This window comes from Rhagoletis pomonella, unplaced genomic scaffold, assembly GCF_013731165.1.
Source record: "Rhagoletis pomonella isolate Grant_MI unplaced genomic scaffold, Rhpom_1.0 Rhpom_scaffold_00010, whole genome shotgun sequence".
NCBI classification, from domain to species: Eukaryota; Metazoa; Arthropoda; class Insecta; order Diptera; family Tephritidae; genus Rhagoletis; species Rhagoletis pomonella.
The window spans coordinates 37,105,976-37,123,163 of NW_023458564.1; the positions used below are offsets into that span (position 1 = coordinate 37,105,976).

Consider the following 17,188-nt stretch of genomic DNA (forward strand, 5'->3'; position numbering starts at 1 on the left):
TGGTTCTTGATGTCATGATGGACCTGTCAGATAGACCATGCCTGTCGATATCGCAAGTGAAGCAGCTGCAGCAAGGGCGGAAGCCAGACTTAGGACCGTTGGTTAGCTTAGTATTCTCGGGGCTTCGATTTCATTCCTGATAACAGGGATCACTGCCACCAGCTAGCTGTTTCTACACGCGCATCCCAGTTAGGGATGAGTGGACGGGGCGCCGGTGAAATTTAAATTTTACACCAATGAGGGATAGCGTGACGGAAATTTCGATAACGGCGCTTTTCCAGGACTCGATAAATTTCGATAACTAAAATATTTAAACTTTAAACTTTTGATAAATTTATCAATTCCTATAACTCGACTCGTTTTGACAGCCCCATAAATTGCGATATTTATCAACAAATTTCGATAACTCGATACACTCTAGTTACACGATAAACTAAGATAAATAGTGATAACTCGATAAATTTATATAACCCAACAAATATAAAAATATATACGTAAATATCGATAACTTGATAATCCGATAAATTTGTATAACACGATAACTTTCGGTAAATTGTTTAGTTTCTGTCTCTCGATAAATGTCGATAACTCAATAAACATTTATAAATCTCAATAACTCGATACATTCCGATAACTCAATAAACATGTACAACCCGCTAAATTCTGATAACTATAAACTTCGAGGAGAAGTAAACTTGACAACTTTCGATTCTTATTGAGAAATTTCTATAAATTGTCTTACACTTAAAGATGCCCTAATTTTTATGTGGTGTATGAGCAAATCTCATGAGTTATTACATTTTTCGCCAAAACGCGTTTTTGGTTATGGTGTTGCCAGATATCTGAAATATCAGAAAAAATTAAGTATAAATAATCCGAAATAATGCTATTTCACTGAGAATGTACAAAACAATTAATTTAGAAAAAAAATTGGATAGGGTTGCCACCATTCGAAAAAAAATTGTATATATAAAAATCGATTGCTTTCGTGTGTTATCGCATTACTCAAGAACGGCTCAACAAATTTTCTTCCTTTTTAGTTCATTTGATTTCTTTCTGTCTGTAGAAGGTTTGCAAAGAAAATATTGGAAAAATGGTGTTGCCAGATATCTGAAACATCAGAAAAAAATATAAATGAACCGCAATAATGCCATGTTTCTGAGAATGCATAAACATGAATGCATGAATGCATAACAATGAATGAACAAATTTTGATTAGGGTTACCACCTTTCGAAAAAACTACGAAAAGGGGTTTTAAATAAAATATTTACTTATAACAATACAACAGAACGAATATAAAATGAAACGTGTATGAGATAGCCCTATACCATATTTAGAGACAGGGTTGTCACCTATTTATCTAAAAAACTAATAAATATTAAATAAATCAACTTATGCCATTTAATTTTAAAATTAAAATATGTTCTTCCGAAAAATTCAACAGCTAGCGAGCACTGGAGTCGAGTTATCTATACTAATATATATTTTGAAAGCCGTTTCTTTTACTGTTCGAAATGTTGGACTATTTGAAAAGGGGGCATCGTGTGTGTTTGAGGGAGTTTCTGAATGCGATTGCAGCCATTTTTTTTTCAATTGGTGGCACATTTTTGAAACTTCACAGATATGTTGTACTTGATGCCAACTTTAATTGCCTCTAACATGAAAATTCTATTTGCAAACTTCCCAAAGATATTAAAACAAAAAATATGATTTTCTCGAGCGACAATGAAAAAATTTGTAATTTCGGTACTTTTTCGCCTAAATAAACTTTTTAATGCTAAATCGGTTTGAATATTGATTTTTTTTCTGAAGTTATTTCTGGAGCGCCATTAATTGAAACAAATGCACGAAGAATGCTTTAGCGTTTTTTTTCTGGCGAGAGGAGGAAGTGGCACTAAAAAAACAACTCGTGAGATTTGCTCACATGTATTTCCCTTTATTTTCAGTTTTTGTTTTTATCTTCGATTTTGTCTTCACGTTTGTGTCTTCATTATTTTTTATTTCTTTCATAGCTGATATTTATTAAAAAATATTTCTTTACGACACTTTATTGTTTCGTTCATTTCTCACGATATTGTGAGGAGAAACATTCATCTCAAGACTCGCTCAAAACCACTCCCAACACACGTTTTTTTACAAGTTTTCCCAAGTAACTTTTTTTTCATCTAAATCAATGCAGTCGCAACACTGTGCAAAGCAGCGAAAAACGGCAGTGGTGGAGTGCGTTCGGGAAGGGACGGTCGCTGCACGGCTGACAGTGAAAGCGCTACTAATAACACACTTCAAAGGAAGGATTACTACCAGCTCTACGATGTTTGGTAAGTTTCATTTTATACATACATATGTATGCACAAACATACATATATCTGGTGTATGTTTTTTTTTTGTCATCGCTCGTACAGACCTGAAAGTGGCTACAAGGACGTAAGATATACTCATTAAAAAGGATATGGCTGCTTTCCAAAGTCTCGTAGACACACACACGCACACGTACAAATACATACTTGCTTTAAAGCACATACAGACAGATTTGTATTGAGTATTGGCAACATATGTTGCTACGTCGAAGCTGTTTGTTTGCGCGCACGTTTTTACATGTCGCATGCGCTCTCGAATATTTTTTTTTTCAATTCCGATGACAATAATCTTTTGTAAACTTTTACGGGAAATGCGAAACGTGTATGTGTTGCTAAACGAAAGTTTTTCAATTTGCTGATTGAAAAATTTTACGCGTTTTCAAAGTTTGCTTTTTGACATTAATAGGCATTTGAGAAGGAGAAGATCTTGAATTTAAAGTGACAAAGGAAATATTAAAAAAATATCAAGTTGATACTTGGTAAAATTACATACTAAGTTATTGAATGTGTTTCGATTGACTTTTGGTTTTTTTTTTGTGGGAAGAGGGCACATAATTTGGGGTAGTTTGGAGGGTTACATACATATATATTTTCTACAGAAAAGGTTTTTTAACCGTGATAAGGATTAAAAGATAGTTTTCGCTAGACTGTCATAGATTTTAAACCAAGCAAAAGTTCTAGTTGCAAATTATTGAAATTGTAAGAAACAAATCTAGAAATTGGTCCCCATTTGAGTTACTTCTCCGTAAAAATCCAGTATTTAAATTTAAGGTGGAGTGTGTTTGTATGTATTTAAATACCATCTTTGCCGCGGCCAAAAAAAAAAAAAATGGGGATGAAATATATTTTTTCAGGGAAAGACATCGGCGTAGCCAGAATGAAATTTAAGGGGCCAAATAAAAAGAAGATGAATACAGTACTAACCAATACCAATATCAATTAGTTAGTAAGTTTATATTAAAGTAGCCAATATTTATGTCAGCACTGACCAATATTTTTGTCAGTACTCAACTGAGCGAACTTAATAATCCTGACTTTTCAACAGAAGTGCAAACTTCGGTGCGGATTTTGAGCTGTAGTTGTCATTGGACCATAATCTTTTGACAAAAAAAAATTCGACATAATGGCAAGTATAACCCTATCATATGTATCATATGTACTTAATGTTAAAATTAAAAAAAAACTACAGTTATAAAGATATGTATTTTCTAATCAATTTAAATCTGACGTAAATTATCGGACACCCTTCATATATTAGATATTGTGGTCACTCATACGCCATGGCCTGTCAGTAACTTTGACTCTTAAATGAGATTTACACATAATTGCGACCAAAGCCGTAGGCAGGATTTTTTTTTGGGGGCGTGGCTTTCCCTCAAAATATTTTTTTGTTTTCACTTTTATTTCAACATAGTTTGATTAAAAGAAAAATACTGAAAAAAATAAAAAATAAAATTTTTCATAAAAACAGGGTTGAAATTTTGAAATTCGTGCCCGTATTTGTTTGTAAGTCAAATATTAGTTGCATTGTGCTACTATGATAGTACGGCCGAGTAATCATAGTCAGCAGTAGTGGAAATTATTATAGCCGCACCAAATTTTGACAAGTAAAATATTATTTTTGTTGTTCTTTAATTTTGGTAAGTTTTTTTTTATAGTTTACTCTTTAACAATACCCGTATAATATAAATAAAAGTTTAAAGGCAGTGTCACACGATTCGGTATTTGCCGAAATTTGGTGCAAATCCTATTCCAATTTTGTGAATACCCAAATATTTTTCTTTATCGCAATCACGAAAAATAATTTGTTGAAATTTTTCAATAGAAAATAGCTGCATTTTACCAATCTTTTGACTAAAAAAAAAAATTGCCCCAATTTATTGATTAATATCGGGAAAACTATTAGTGAATACGAATATTTCTATTTACTCCCTACTGCGCTATATATTAGTTTTCAATATCATAAACACCGCGAAACCCATTAAATAAGGGACCGTAACGGTTATGATTTTTATAATAAAAATAAAAATTTAACCGCTAAATTGAACTAATTTTTTCCCCATAAAATATAACCGTAATTTTATGATTTTTATTTTTTCCATCAAAACTAATCGTAATTTTTGTTTTATGTTTTTTTCAATGATATTCTTACCGTTATTTTGAGGTAAAATTTTTAAGGTCATAAAACCTCAGCTGCTAAAAATGGTCGAAAAAAATCCAAAACAAGGGTTATTTTTTATCGAAGAAAATAAAAATCACAAAATAACTAACAATTAAATTTCAGCGAAAAAATAAAAACTAAGATTTAGCGAATCTTCTCGATCGAAAAAAAAAAACAAATAATAAAATCTTTGTACTTGGTGTTTATTTACGGACCCTGCATTCAAATTTTACGACTCATCTAGGTTGAGGAAAAATGAAAATTTAAAAAATTATTTTTATTTAGTTGTTCATTCCACATATACATTGGCAATCAAAAGTGAGTGCATGGTGTTTTTTGTTTAATATTTGCAACGTTTTTCAAGTAAAAATTTGTTTGTAATTTTTTTTTTTTACAAAAATATGGTTCATGCTTTAATCGTAACCACATAAGTCAATTTTCAAACTTCATACAGAACATAGAAAAATTCAATAAATTTTCATCTACATATTGACCTTTTTAATCTGAATTTTTAGAATAATTTTGGGTACGCAGACAGATCAGTTATGTAATTTTAGTGAAAAAGTGAAAGTTTTAAGCGGCTGAAAATCGCGTTGATTTTTAATGAATTTTTTTCCGACGGAATTAGATTAAAAAGTTCAAAATTTAGGCGAAAATTTGTTGAATTCTAATCTAAGTTTTGTATAAAGTCTTTAAATTTGACTTTGTTTGTGGTTTTGATTAAAGCATTAAATATATTTTTATAAAAAAATAACAAAAAAAATAAAATTTAACTTGAAAAACGTTGCAAATATTTAAGAAAAAAACACAATACACTCACTTTTGGTAGCCACTGTAGGTATTTGGTTGTGATTTCATTACACCTAATCAGTGAAAACCTCGTGAAAATGAAAGAAATTACAAATAAGTATGTACATGTATATCAAGCTGTCGCTTTCGCAAATACAATGAATTAAATCTTTGCCAAAAAGTGATTTTCAAATACCCTTATTTGACAACTGTGTCGCCTAGAGCAAATATGAAAATAAAATGAACTGCCAAAGCAAACAACATTTTTGCCAAAAAAGGTCGTGCCAATGAAAATGGGCTGGCTATTTACCGACAAAAAAAATAATAATACGGAAATCTACGAAGAAATCGGCCACAACACAAAACGAGCGGAAAATCGACAGAAAATCCTATGTTTGTTTGACCATTTGTTTAGTTAGCTATGCATTTGATTGTTTGTTTGTTTGTTTGTAAATAGCTATATACATATATATACTAAATATATGAGTATTTGTTGTGCACAATAGGAGTCCAGGACAACAATATGGCGGCCAATTGAACATTTCGGAAATTGGATATTTCGCACTTGATGATGGTCTACAAATTGCCCTCTGGTATCGGAGATCGACCACAATTACAAGGCGAATGGACATGAAGATGGCACGCATCCGTTGCTTGATTGTGGTAAGTAGTCCGTAGTATACTTAGTACTCAATAAGGACACGCATACAGTCTACATACGTATGTGTGTATGTATTAGAAGCATTCGTATTTGCACTTGCTACACATACACGTGCTACATGTATACACGTGCAACATGGCCACAAGGCGAAAATTTAGTGAAGATATGTTGCTGCTTAATGGGGATAAAAAGCGGAAACAGTGTGGCACATATGTAAGTGGTTTGGCAAGTGCTGAAGAAAGAAATGTGTAGAATAAAAAGAAGTGAAAGAAAAAAACTATTGAACAATAGCAAATAAATAAACAAATAAATGTTGAGCAGGCGAATATTTGAAAACGCTTAGTTGATTGCGTAGGAGCTGGCAATTGTGTGATTAGAATGTGAATGTGTGTGCGAAAAGGAGCGATGTGATTTGATAGTTATATACACACATTTGTATGCTAAGTGTATGCTATGTATATGTAGTATGTTTTTATGTGTGCAATTGCTCTGTTGTTTGCCTGGTGTCACAATGTCCTTTGATTTCCCAAGTGGAAGTACGTACTATGTATGTATGTCCCTGTGTTGTGCGTTGTCCTGCGGCAAGAAGATTTCAAATGGTTGCAGAATTGTATACGTACTTGTATGTGTGCACACATATGTGCTAATGCGAGTGCAAAGTGTGTGTTTGATTTGTATTCAACTCTGCAACTTGTCGCAGATAAGATAGGTGACAGAAATATGTACATTAGGGTGCATCACTCGCCAGACAAAAAAAAAAAAGAAATCGGTACAGTTTTTTCAGTGGAATTATAAAATTACTTATATTTAAAGACATCCTCAAAAATATTTCGGAAAAATATTAAGATTTGCACTATTTTGATTCCGTTGACACAATTTATAAACATCTTTATGCAGACTTTTTAAGCTTAAACTCCTCCAGCATATGAGGTGATGCTTTTTGGAAAAATATTTTTCAAATGTATATTAGTTAAAAAAATTAGAATTTTTGGAGGTATTTTCAAATCGATCCTGCTCTCGTAAATTTTAGTACTTTTTCAAAATATTTCGGCAAAAATCTTAAAATAGAATAAATTTTATAATTCTGATTAAAAAATTCAAATTTTTTTTCGGCGAGGCACGCTACTGTACATACATCGCGATGTAGGAATGAGAATGGACATATATGTAGTTTTCGAGTAAATTCGTAAATACATATGTATATCCCAAAGCGTTGATGCTAAATGACAGCTGAGGCTTCACGGCTGCCAAGCGGAATAGAAGAACTGAGATGAAAGGATTTTTATGTTAGAACTGTAAATCATATCAACGTACATAAGTATTTCTATATATGCAGTAGAACTTATAATCGCCGCAGTTGATTGGCACAAAAAAAAAAATATAGGGACATACATAGTACAAATATCTTTTGCTGGTTGTGTGGACAAACTTCTCCTAGAAATTGCGTTATGTGCATTGATCTATTTATGAAAATACATAGAGTGGTCAATAGTTAAATAAATTGCGTACCTGCAAAAAAAAACTTATGAGACCGTTAGTTTACCCTAAAGGCACTGGAAATGTTCGAATTCCCAAGCAATTGAGTGGAAATTTAGTTTGAAGCTAAACACTGATTGCAGCATGAATGAGTGCGTCGTAAAAAAGCTAAAAAGATAGCGGAATTTCAAGAATCAAGAAAGCTTCTACGATCGCTGGTTGAGTTGCTTAGTTTCAACATGGCGTCAAACAGAAGCCTTTTAAAAAAATTAAATTTTGAAGTAGTGAAGGACTTTGGCTACCTAGGAACCAGTATAAGCAGCACCAAAAATGCTAGCCTGTAGATGGAGCGAAGAATAACTCTTGTAAATCGGTGCTACCTTGAACTCGGTAGGAAATAGGAGAGCAAAGTAGGACAAAAGAACTGCAGCCTCTACGTGCACTGGCTCCACAGGGGGAGGGAGGCCAGCGTACTCTCGCCTGTTCTATTGAGAAGAGGTAAGATCTCTCTTTCTAAAGATAATTTAAATACTATATGTATAAACCTTAAACCAGAAAATTATATTGTATAGGGCTATCTTCTGGAAAGTTTTCCAGGGTCTTCATTAGTTAAGAAGTTATGGGCAAAGCGTCGCCTCGATATGCATTGACTACGGACAATCAAGAGAACTTTTTCAGTTGGCTAGGTGCCAATTCTCGGGAGTCTTTACCGGGCAATCGCTAGTAGTTGGTCATATGGTACGAGTTAATATTATATTTTTCTTCTACTGAAATGCATAAATCGATTTAAAGCAGGAACCGTAATCGTTATGATCATTTTAATAAAAATCATAATTTAACAGTTAAAATTTGACATATATTTATTCGATAAATTTTTGATCATTAGTTTTGGTTTTAAATTTTATAAATCATAATATAACCGTTGTTTTTAGTTCATACAATATATCGGTTAAAAACGATTGGAAAAAATCATAAAACAACGACTTGATTTGACAAAAAAAAATGCATATTTAAAGATTATTCTTCATCGAAGAATGAAAACAAAAAATAACGACTTTGCAATGATCCAAAAAAAAAAACAGTTGTTTCTGGTCCATGGGATAAATCAGTTTTAGGCAGGGACCGTAAAGGTTATGATCTCACCAAATTTAACTGTTATTTTATCATTTTTATTTTTTCGATCATAACATAACCGCTATTTTCAGATTAAATATTTTGGTCTCTGATTTTAGGTGAACATAAATAAATGTCCGGGTTCCCTTGAAAAGCGTAAAACAAAGTTCAAATTTATAAAAAAATTTCACATATTTTTTTATTTAAACAAGAGTTGAAAAAAATTAGGTATGCAGTATTATAGCGCATTAAATTTTTTTCGTGTTGGGGAACTCCATAATACCTTTCAACATATTTTATTTTGTATCATTTATTTAGAGGAACAAATAAAAATTCAAAAATCGTGTTTGACAAATAAATTCCAGTTTGGCACCACTGTATGTCAATTGGCCTATAAATAAAAGAACTTCACCAACTTAACTTAAAATCAGGGAAAGATGGACTTTTATGGTTACACTTGAAGTGGTTTGCCCCATGCGAAACCTGTCGACTGAGCCGTAGCCGATGTACGTGCTTCCAACCGGTCGTAGGTCTGATTCTCGGATCGACTAACATCTAAAAAATGTTGTTTTTTCTCTGCCAAACAATGACAAGCCTCAGAGTGTATTTCTGCCATGAAAGAGCTTCTCGGGATCGGCTTAAAACCACCACCAAAACCAAGGCGCACACCACCAAATAAATGCATGTATTTGGTGCCCACATCTTTGCAATGTTCTTGTATTTGTATTCCCTAGGCTAAAGGCACTTGTCGCCGCTTTTTTGTAAATTTAAAAATACAACTGTGTGTATTTGAAAGGATTTAATTTAAAAACATTGTGTGGCATGTTCAGCTGCTTTTTCATAACTAGCAATGTATGTATGTATGCATGTATATATGTCAGAACGCCTGTCATTTATCACAACTCTTTCGCCCATTTCTTTTAATACTATTTTTTTTTGAATTTTTTTCTTGCAGGTAACAAATAAAAATTTTACAGATACCCTGGAGCATTATCTAACAACACGCTATGATACGCATTTGGATTCAATGAATCGCTTCAATTTCGCTCTACTTTCGCACGTAAGGGATTTGTACAATTTCAGGTTCGTTAAAACCCTTTCTCAATAATATATGTAAGTATTGTGCTTTATAGATAAAAACAAAAAAAAAAAATAAAAAGAAATCTGCGATTTTTTTTGCGATTTTCCAAACCCATTGCCACTTGGAGCACATCTACCGATACCCCATTTTAATTTCTACATCAAAATGCCCTAAATAGTTTATTCACACTCTTTATTTTAGTGTTTTTTTTTTTGGTTTGTACTCCCTACTTCGTCTTGCCCCATGGAACTTTGACTAGCTCTTTGCAGCGCTGATTAAATGTGGGTGGCAACATTTCGTAAATAGAAATGTTAGAATTACTCTAACACGCTTCGTCACTTTTCGTAGTACATATTTAGTTATCCCTTCTCTCCACCACGGCCATGTCAATGGCAATCTTTGATACAACTCTACGAAATACGAAACAGCCATTGATGCAGCAGTCGATGGAATAGTTAGTGTTTAAATTCTTTTGTTGTTGGTGTGTACGACTATGAAGTGGTGCTGTTGAAAATTAAGATTTCCCTGTTGTAATAAGAGAATGAAATGAAATGCGCAGCGCTTTTTATTTGTGTGTATAGCGAGTTATTTGTGGTGCAGCATTCACTGAAATGATTAAGAGAAACTCCTGATGCATAGACTTCGTACGAATGCACTGTAGCGAATCGAAGTTTAATCCATATGTATGCAAGTAATTTCCTAATTTTCTTTTAAAATTTGTGCAGTTTTTATGAAAAAAAAAATGGAATATGAAGTTCTGAGTACGTGTGGAGCTAGAGAACGCCATCCTACATATGTACATAGACACATAGTCGAAAACGATGTGACGAATGGATTTGCCAGACCTGAAGTCAAACCAATAAAATGGGTCATAACAGGCTTCAGTGTTTCCCAAATTCTAGTTCATATGTCCCTATAAGACGGCTTAAGCATGATAACGCTGCTAAAGTTGGCGTAAATCAGCGTAAATAAGGAATAGTCAGGGGTTCCAAATTTCAGGCTTAGCCGTCGTACTTACATAGTTGTTTTTAAGTAGTTTTATTGCTGTTCTCCTTTCGTATTAAACGAATGGAGTCACGTGAACTTCGCCTTCTTCGTCCTCAAATGCTCAATCGGAGTCGTTTTTCAAAGGCATTGAAGAGTATTTCCTACACATCTCAGTTTTCCATTCCCGTCTTTGCAGGAACCGAACCGGCCTTATTTACCGATAACATTTTCGGACCGCATTTCTGCTTGATAGCATTTCAACTTCTTTGGTCTTAAGTCTACTTACATACTTCGCTATTCGTAACGCAGTCATTGTTACCGCATTTCTTGCTGTAAAGACTTCAAAGTATTTGAGATACTCTCCTTAACCAGCCTTGGGGTAACCATCCTAATGGATGAGACTCTGATGACCGCTTTACTGCCTTAAAAGATAACTATAAAAACTACTTTAAAATGCGATTAAAGAATCATTGTGGAAGACTTTGGTCCATCCCCCATTGAAATTGGATCTATAGTGCTGGGCTCATAAAAATTCGCTCGATTTATTTCCTCCATTCTTGACTCGCCTGTGTACCAATGCACTTATCTGGGATCAAGAAGTCAATCCCTTTTCACAGGCCTCTGGGTTCTGGCTTTCTTTAACCAAGCAGTCGGAAAACCAGTTATAGTAATTTAAGAAAAATATATTTATGTTTCTACACTGCCAGATATTCATTTGCATTTGCAGCTTTTTCGAGTCAGCTTCTGCTTAAGCCAAAAAGTATGGAGTGGAGTCCATTCGATCAGCGAATCTAGGGCCGCAGTTGAACCACTTCTCTGAACGGATAGTCGGAAAATCGAGTTCAGTTTCCAACAGTCCCAAATAGCTTGGGGTTTCGTACAGACGGAAGTTCCAGCTTAGTCTCTTATGAAGGATAATTTCAAGTTATTTTACTTCTTCAGAATGCTCAAGCACTATCGCTCCAAGGACAGTCGAAGAAATGGTCGGCTTAGAAAGAACAGCATTTTGGGGGTTTATTCTGGTGGTTCTTGGTCGTCCACCGTGTTGCTTAAGGACGAAGGAATGCATTGGACAGTTGCTATTTTTTTTCGGATGGTATATTTAGAAAGCTAACTAAGTACATTTAAAATCCAAAATTAATTGAATTATTTCCCCACAAGCTGATTAAACGTTCCCTTTATAAAAAGTTTTTTTTTGTTTTTTTTTTGTTCTAAATAAACTGAAATAAATAATTTTTTGAAACCGACATCTAAAGTAATCAATTAAGTATATACAAACGTAAATGGGTATGTATGTTTGTGCAATTTTAATTTCCATTTTAGCAAGGAAAAAGATGTGTAATTTTTTTAATTCTAATTTTTATATTTTAGAGAACAAATTTAATTATTCAAAATCCAATTACCATAAATAATTATATAACAGCGCACGTTTGTGCAAAATAGCAAAACCAAAAAAAAAATTGCTTTCATTTTCCAGTTTTGTGCTATCGAAAACTGCCTCCTGGGGCTACCTGAAGAATGGCAAATTCGATGGAATGATTGGAGCGCTGGTACGCAAACAAGCGGATATTGGTGGTTCGCCGATTTTCTTTCGCATCGAACGTGCCAAAGTGATTGATTACACGACACGTACGTGGGTGGCCAGGTGAGTGGTGCTAGACGAGAGGGAAATGAACGCTAGGTGAGTGAAAATGATAAATTGTAAAATGAGAGGAATGCAGCAGTTCGTTCAGTTCAGCTAAGTTCAGTAGCAGGAGTTTAAGCCAGCAAGGCAGGCCGAGAGCAGCCGGTTTGCTTTGTTTGTTTTTTTTATGTTAGTGCAGCTGGTAAGGATGCCCATGGCCAGTGTAGTTAGTGACAGGTATTTTATTTGCTTATTTAGACGCTGTGGTTGGTGTTGCTGTTAGAGTAAAAAAGTGGTGTACCTACTCTTACCAACAACTTAGGCCCGTGGCGTGCGGCCGGACGTGATTGGAGTGATTGTTAAAGGTGTTGTTGTAATTGTTACCCCAAAAAATTGTTTGCGGTTTAAGCAGCATTGAAATTTTTTTGCTGTTGTTGTTACTGTTATTATTGCTTGCGGTTTTTTTTAGAATATTTTAAAAAGCAATTTGTTGAAAGCTTTGCACTTGAAAGCATCAATTGAGTGATGGGCGTGCGATACCGCGCAACAGCCCGGCGGCTGTGGCCTATAAGCGTGCGGACAACTTTGGTGTTATTTCCCTAATGCCTTTATTGCTGGTTGGTTCACCTGTCACCTTTTGTTGCTCTTGTTGCCTTTATTGTTGTTGTGGTTTATTTAATTTCGCATATTGTAAGCTGTCAATGGCATGAAAAATGATATTAAAACGACCGGAGCGAGACCTGCCGTTTAACACTTGAGCGGTGTGTGTTTTTTTTCTTGTTCGTATTACCGTTATTGTCAACAGTTGTTGCTGTTGTGCTCTTTATTTGTATGTTGTATATTTATAAATGTATATAGCTGTTGCCAGTATTATTGTTGCCGCGATAAATGTTTGTATGTTTGCCCTTTGCGGTTGACAAACATAAATCTTCTCAGCGATATCGCAAGCAAAAAGTCATAGCGGGCAAGAAGTGTGTACAATGGTATTTGTTTGTTCGTATTAATATACCCACTTGTGTGCAAAAATACTTTTGTCTGCGTATTAGTCGGCTTTGGCGGGCGTGAGTATACACATTTATGCAGACATATAAGCATTAGAGTGTCCCCCACTTCATGAACAAAAATTTGGATATTTTTCAAAAAAAAAATCTACTTTTGCATATTGCCTTAGGGTGACAAATTTTTCTTCTTATTTCATGCACTTATCGGTGAAAAATTTCGCGATAAAAATATAAAAGAAAGCATAATTTTTTTCTGTGGAAATTTGTGAAATTTTCTGCCGAATGATTTTTTAATCTTTTAATCCTCTGGCGATTTCCCAAATGCCATTTTAATCAGTCGTTCCAAAAAAGGGGTAAAAACGACTACGAATGAGCCAGTGGGTTAAAATATTCCACAAAACTATTTGTCGTGAAATTTTGCTATAGGCTCCCGAACTACTTGTTTCCCTCCGATATTAATTTTAACCCATTTTTCTACTTATTCTAAAAACATGCAGGCAATAAATTGTAATATTATTATGGTCATGAAAAAAAAAATCCTGAGAGTGTTCAACGATGTGGAGGTTTTTTCTTTAGGGTCTATGCCTTTCATTCTGTAATGGAATCATTCCGGCCCCAGACAATGACCCTGAAATTGTTGCCGATTGTAGTCCGCTGGTTTTATTTCTTGTCATTTAGCATTGGAACAAATAAGAAACCTGAAAAATTTAATGGGCCACGAACAACCAGGAGGTGGCCGTGGGTTGCTTCGTGGACCTAGAAGGTTGTTTCGGTAACGCGGCACACTATCTAATAGAAAATTATGTCCTTTTGCAAATGTATTGGCCTCCCCAACACCGGTTCCATATCTTTTAATCTAAGGCAGGAAAGATTGAGCTTCCTAGTAACGAAAAGATGTCCGCGGGTGAAGTGATCTTCCCTCTGTTATGATCGATTGTAGTCGGCGAACTACTCGGCCTTCTTACTGAAAAGGGCTTCGATGTTAAGGGCCACACGAATGGCATTGCCATTCTAATCAGATGTAGGTTTGAAAACACTATCGCAAATCTTCCATAGAGTGCACGGAAAATAATTGTCAAATATCTTCAATAAAAACGGATAAACGTCAAGCCTAATAAAGTAGAGTAAAAGTAATAAACTGTTACACCCATTTTGTTGAGGTCGAATAGATACACTTCTCTAAACACTAAAATATCTGGAAGTTATTCTTGATAATTAGCTCTCATGACGCTAATTTGTTAGTTGAATATATGAAACCAACTGGAATCCCATCCTAACATACGCTGCGCTCGTCTGGTGCAAGGAACCATAAAGAGAATACTAGAATAGATACTAGAAATCTCATAAAAATATCATTATGCTTATTTTGAGGGCTTATTTCAAATAAACCCTTTGTTGCAGAACAACCTATTTATAAGTTACATACTCGTATCGCATAAAGACATTATGTGGAAACAAAAGTTTTCATATATATTATATATAGTATATGTCTTTATCTTTTCAATAACGTCTAGCTCGCAAATAACTCACCCGTATTCTTCTTCTTCTTGTTTGGATAGCCGTTCGTCGGTTTAGGCCAAGATCTAAAAACCTCGCCAATTACCTTTCTTTCCGAGGATGCGCCACTTGTACATCCCCAGTGCAGACAGATGCCTCTGCACTTGGGACCTTTCTTTGTGTTTATGGGCGCCCTTTCTGCTGTTGTCCATCCATGAAAGCCAAGTCGAAGTATCCTTTCACCAGCGTACAATATACCCAAGCTAGCACTATCGTTGTATTTTTATACACTTAAGTACATACCTATATCCATGTCATTAAAAAGCTCGTACAGTTCTTCATTCCATCTTCTTTAGTACCCGTCGGACACGCCAACATCACCATTGATCATAAATAGAGTAGTTCTCTCGATTTGCTGGACAGCGGCCATGCTTCTGCGCCATATAAAAGGACGAATATGGGTTTTGTAGCGCGTAATTTTTCTTCGTCGAGGGAGCTCTGCTTTTCATTTATCTACAAATCCCAAAAATAGCACCTGTTGGCAAGATTATTATCTCCGGGCTGACATAGTTGGTGGTGTATGCTAGATCTTAGGTAGACAGAGTCCTCCACTACTTAACAGTTATGACTGCCAACAGTCGCGCGTGACCCAATACGTGAAGACTATTTATGTGTTGCAAGGAGGTACTATGTACTGTCCTCGTTCACCGCTAAGCTGGAAAATATTTCACTGACGTCCCTGGTTCTCAGTCCGACGAGGCAAATATCACCTGCAAACGCCAACAGCGTCGTAATTATATTTAATATGATGCCGATGCAATTCACAGTTTGACAGCTGTTATTATGCTTTCCAGCATCATATTAAAAAGCACACACAAGAGTGAATCATCTTTTCTACAACTTCACTTGATTTCAAACAGCGCGGTTGGGCTCAACGTCACTCTAATTATTAGTTTTTCGGGGATCCTTAATTTAGACATGCCGTTTCACAGTGGCCTCATAGAGGCAGAAAGTCTAAGTTTTGAAATGCCTCAAAATAGCAAAATAAGTGGTTGGCTAGACTCTAGACATGCCCACTAACATGGTATAAGGCTTTTTCTTTTTTCATCTTTAGTACCAAGTTTAATAGTATAAAAATTGTCGGTCTTTAACAAGAATTCATCAGTTTTCCTAGTTTTTTCAGAGCTGACAACATTTATATGATTAAAAGCAGTGGTCGGCAGGCCATAGCTCACTGAGCGCTCTCTGAGCACATGTGTGTTTCTAGCAGCCGAGACAGGTCGATCTTCTACTCAGGTGTCGATATATGCTGTGGCAAAAAGTAGTAATTGAGATCCGATTTTACTGAAATTTTTCAAGTAGGAACAACAATTGGCATATATTGGCGAATTTCTTCATCCACTACAATAAGAAGCGGGTATGGTGGATGTTATTCGAGTTTAATAAAATTTGGTTTTTATAAATGGATTTTTTATGATTAGTTGGCGCGCAGGTGGCCGATTTCGACCATTTTTCGGGTTTATACTTTTCTGGTTAAAGCTCAGATAAAAACCGAATTTCATTAAAATCGGATAAGTTTTGTTATTTCCGAAAATATAATAAAAAAAATTGTCAAATTGGCTTAACGCAATAGTAATCATTTTTCGCTGTGGCACCCTAACATACTTAGTCCCGTTATGTATGAGTGAGTATGAATGGCCGATTAAATACTCATTTTTCTTCTTAAGCGCAGCAAATTTATGCGTTGCTCAATTTTTGCCCGTGTCACACTCACCATCGACTTGCCTCTTATCAGCCTTATCGAGCTGTGTGATTTGTTGCACGTGTGCGTGCGGCGAGGTGTAGTTGCACTTGCGTGGCTTACTGCATTCTTGCGCTGACTTTAGTATTCATATTGTGTTTGCTTTTTGTGTGTTTTGTTTGTTAGTGTCTGCTTGTTCTTTTTTTTTTGTTTTTTTGGTTTAAAATAATTTTCCGCTCCACCTCCAGCTGTGTAAACGACAATTTAATGCCTGCCACCATTACTCCTGCCGCTTGCTTAGATGTGCTCCTGTTGCTCCCTTGAGTGTAGAAAGGTCACGACAACACTGACTTGACAGCAACTTAAGTGGCAATGAGACGCTCTGTGTCTGTGTGTATGTATGTGTGTATGTAGTGGGCGGACGTTTGGCGGCAGTTGGTTGTAAAAAAAAACAAGGCAAGGCAAGGCATGGCGTCCGACAAGCAATTTGTTCAGTCCACACTGCTTACACAAATAAACATAGATAAGCGTCTATACATACATATTTACACAGTTCAACACGTACTCGCATAAGATTGACACATTAATTGAAACTAAATCCTGCTGGGGACATGTTGGTTGATTTAATTTCATGGTGTAAAATAAGATTTATGTTTTGTGGCTTTTCACCTGTGCTGCGTTTGGCCTCGGTGAATCTGA

The 17,188-nt window shown here is 35.2% G+C and overlaps 1 protein-coding gene across 1 annotated transcript in view; it reads left to right on the plus strand.

The window, feature by feature from the left end:
* The window catches only part of LOC118746373, a 54,375-nt gene that overhangs the window by 11,817 nt on the left and 25,370 nt on the right, over positions 1 to 17,188 (plus strand). Inside the window, exons 5-8 of the mRNA XM_036480228.1 lie at positions 2,199 to 2,319; positions 5,815 to 5,971; positions 9,514 to 9,641; positions 12,104 to 12,271. Of these exons, the coding sequence (XP_036336121.1) occupies positions 2,199 to 2,319; positions 5,815 to 5,971; positions 9,514 to 9,641; positions 12,104 to 12,271 (574 nt within the window). The remainder of the gene's footprint in view (positions 1 to 2,198; positions 2,320 to 5,814; positions 5,972 to 9,513; positions 9,642 to 12,103; positions 12,272 to 17,188) is intronic.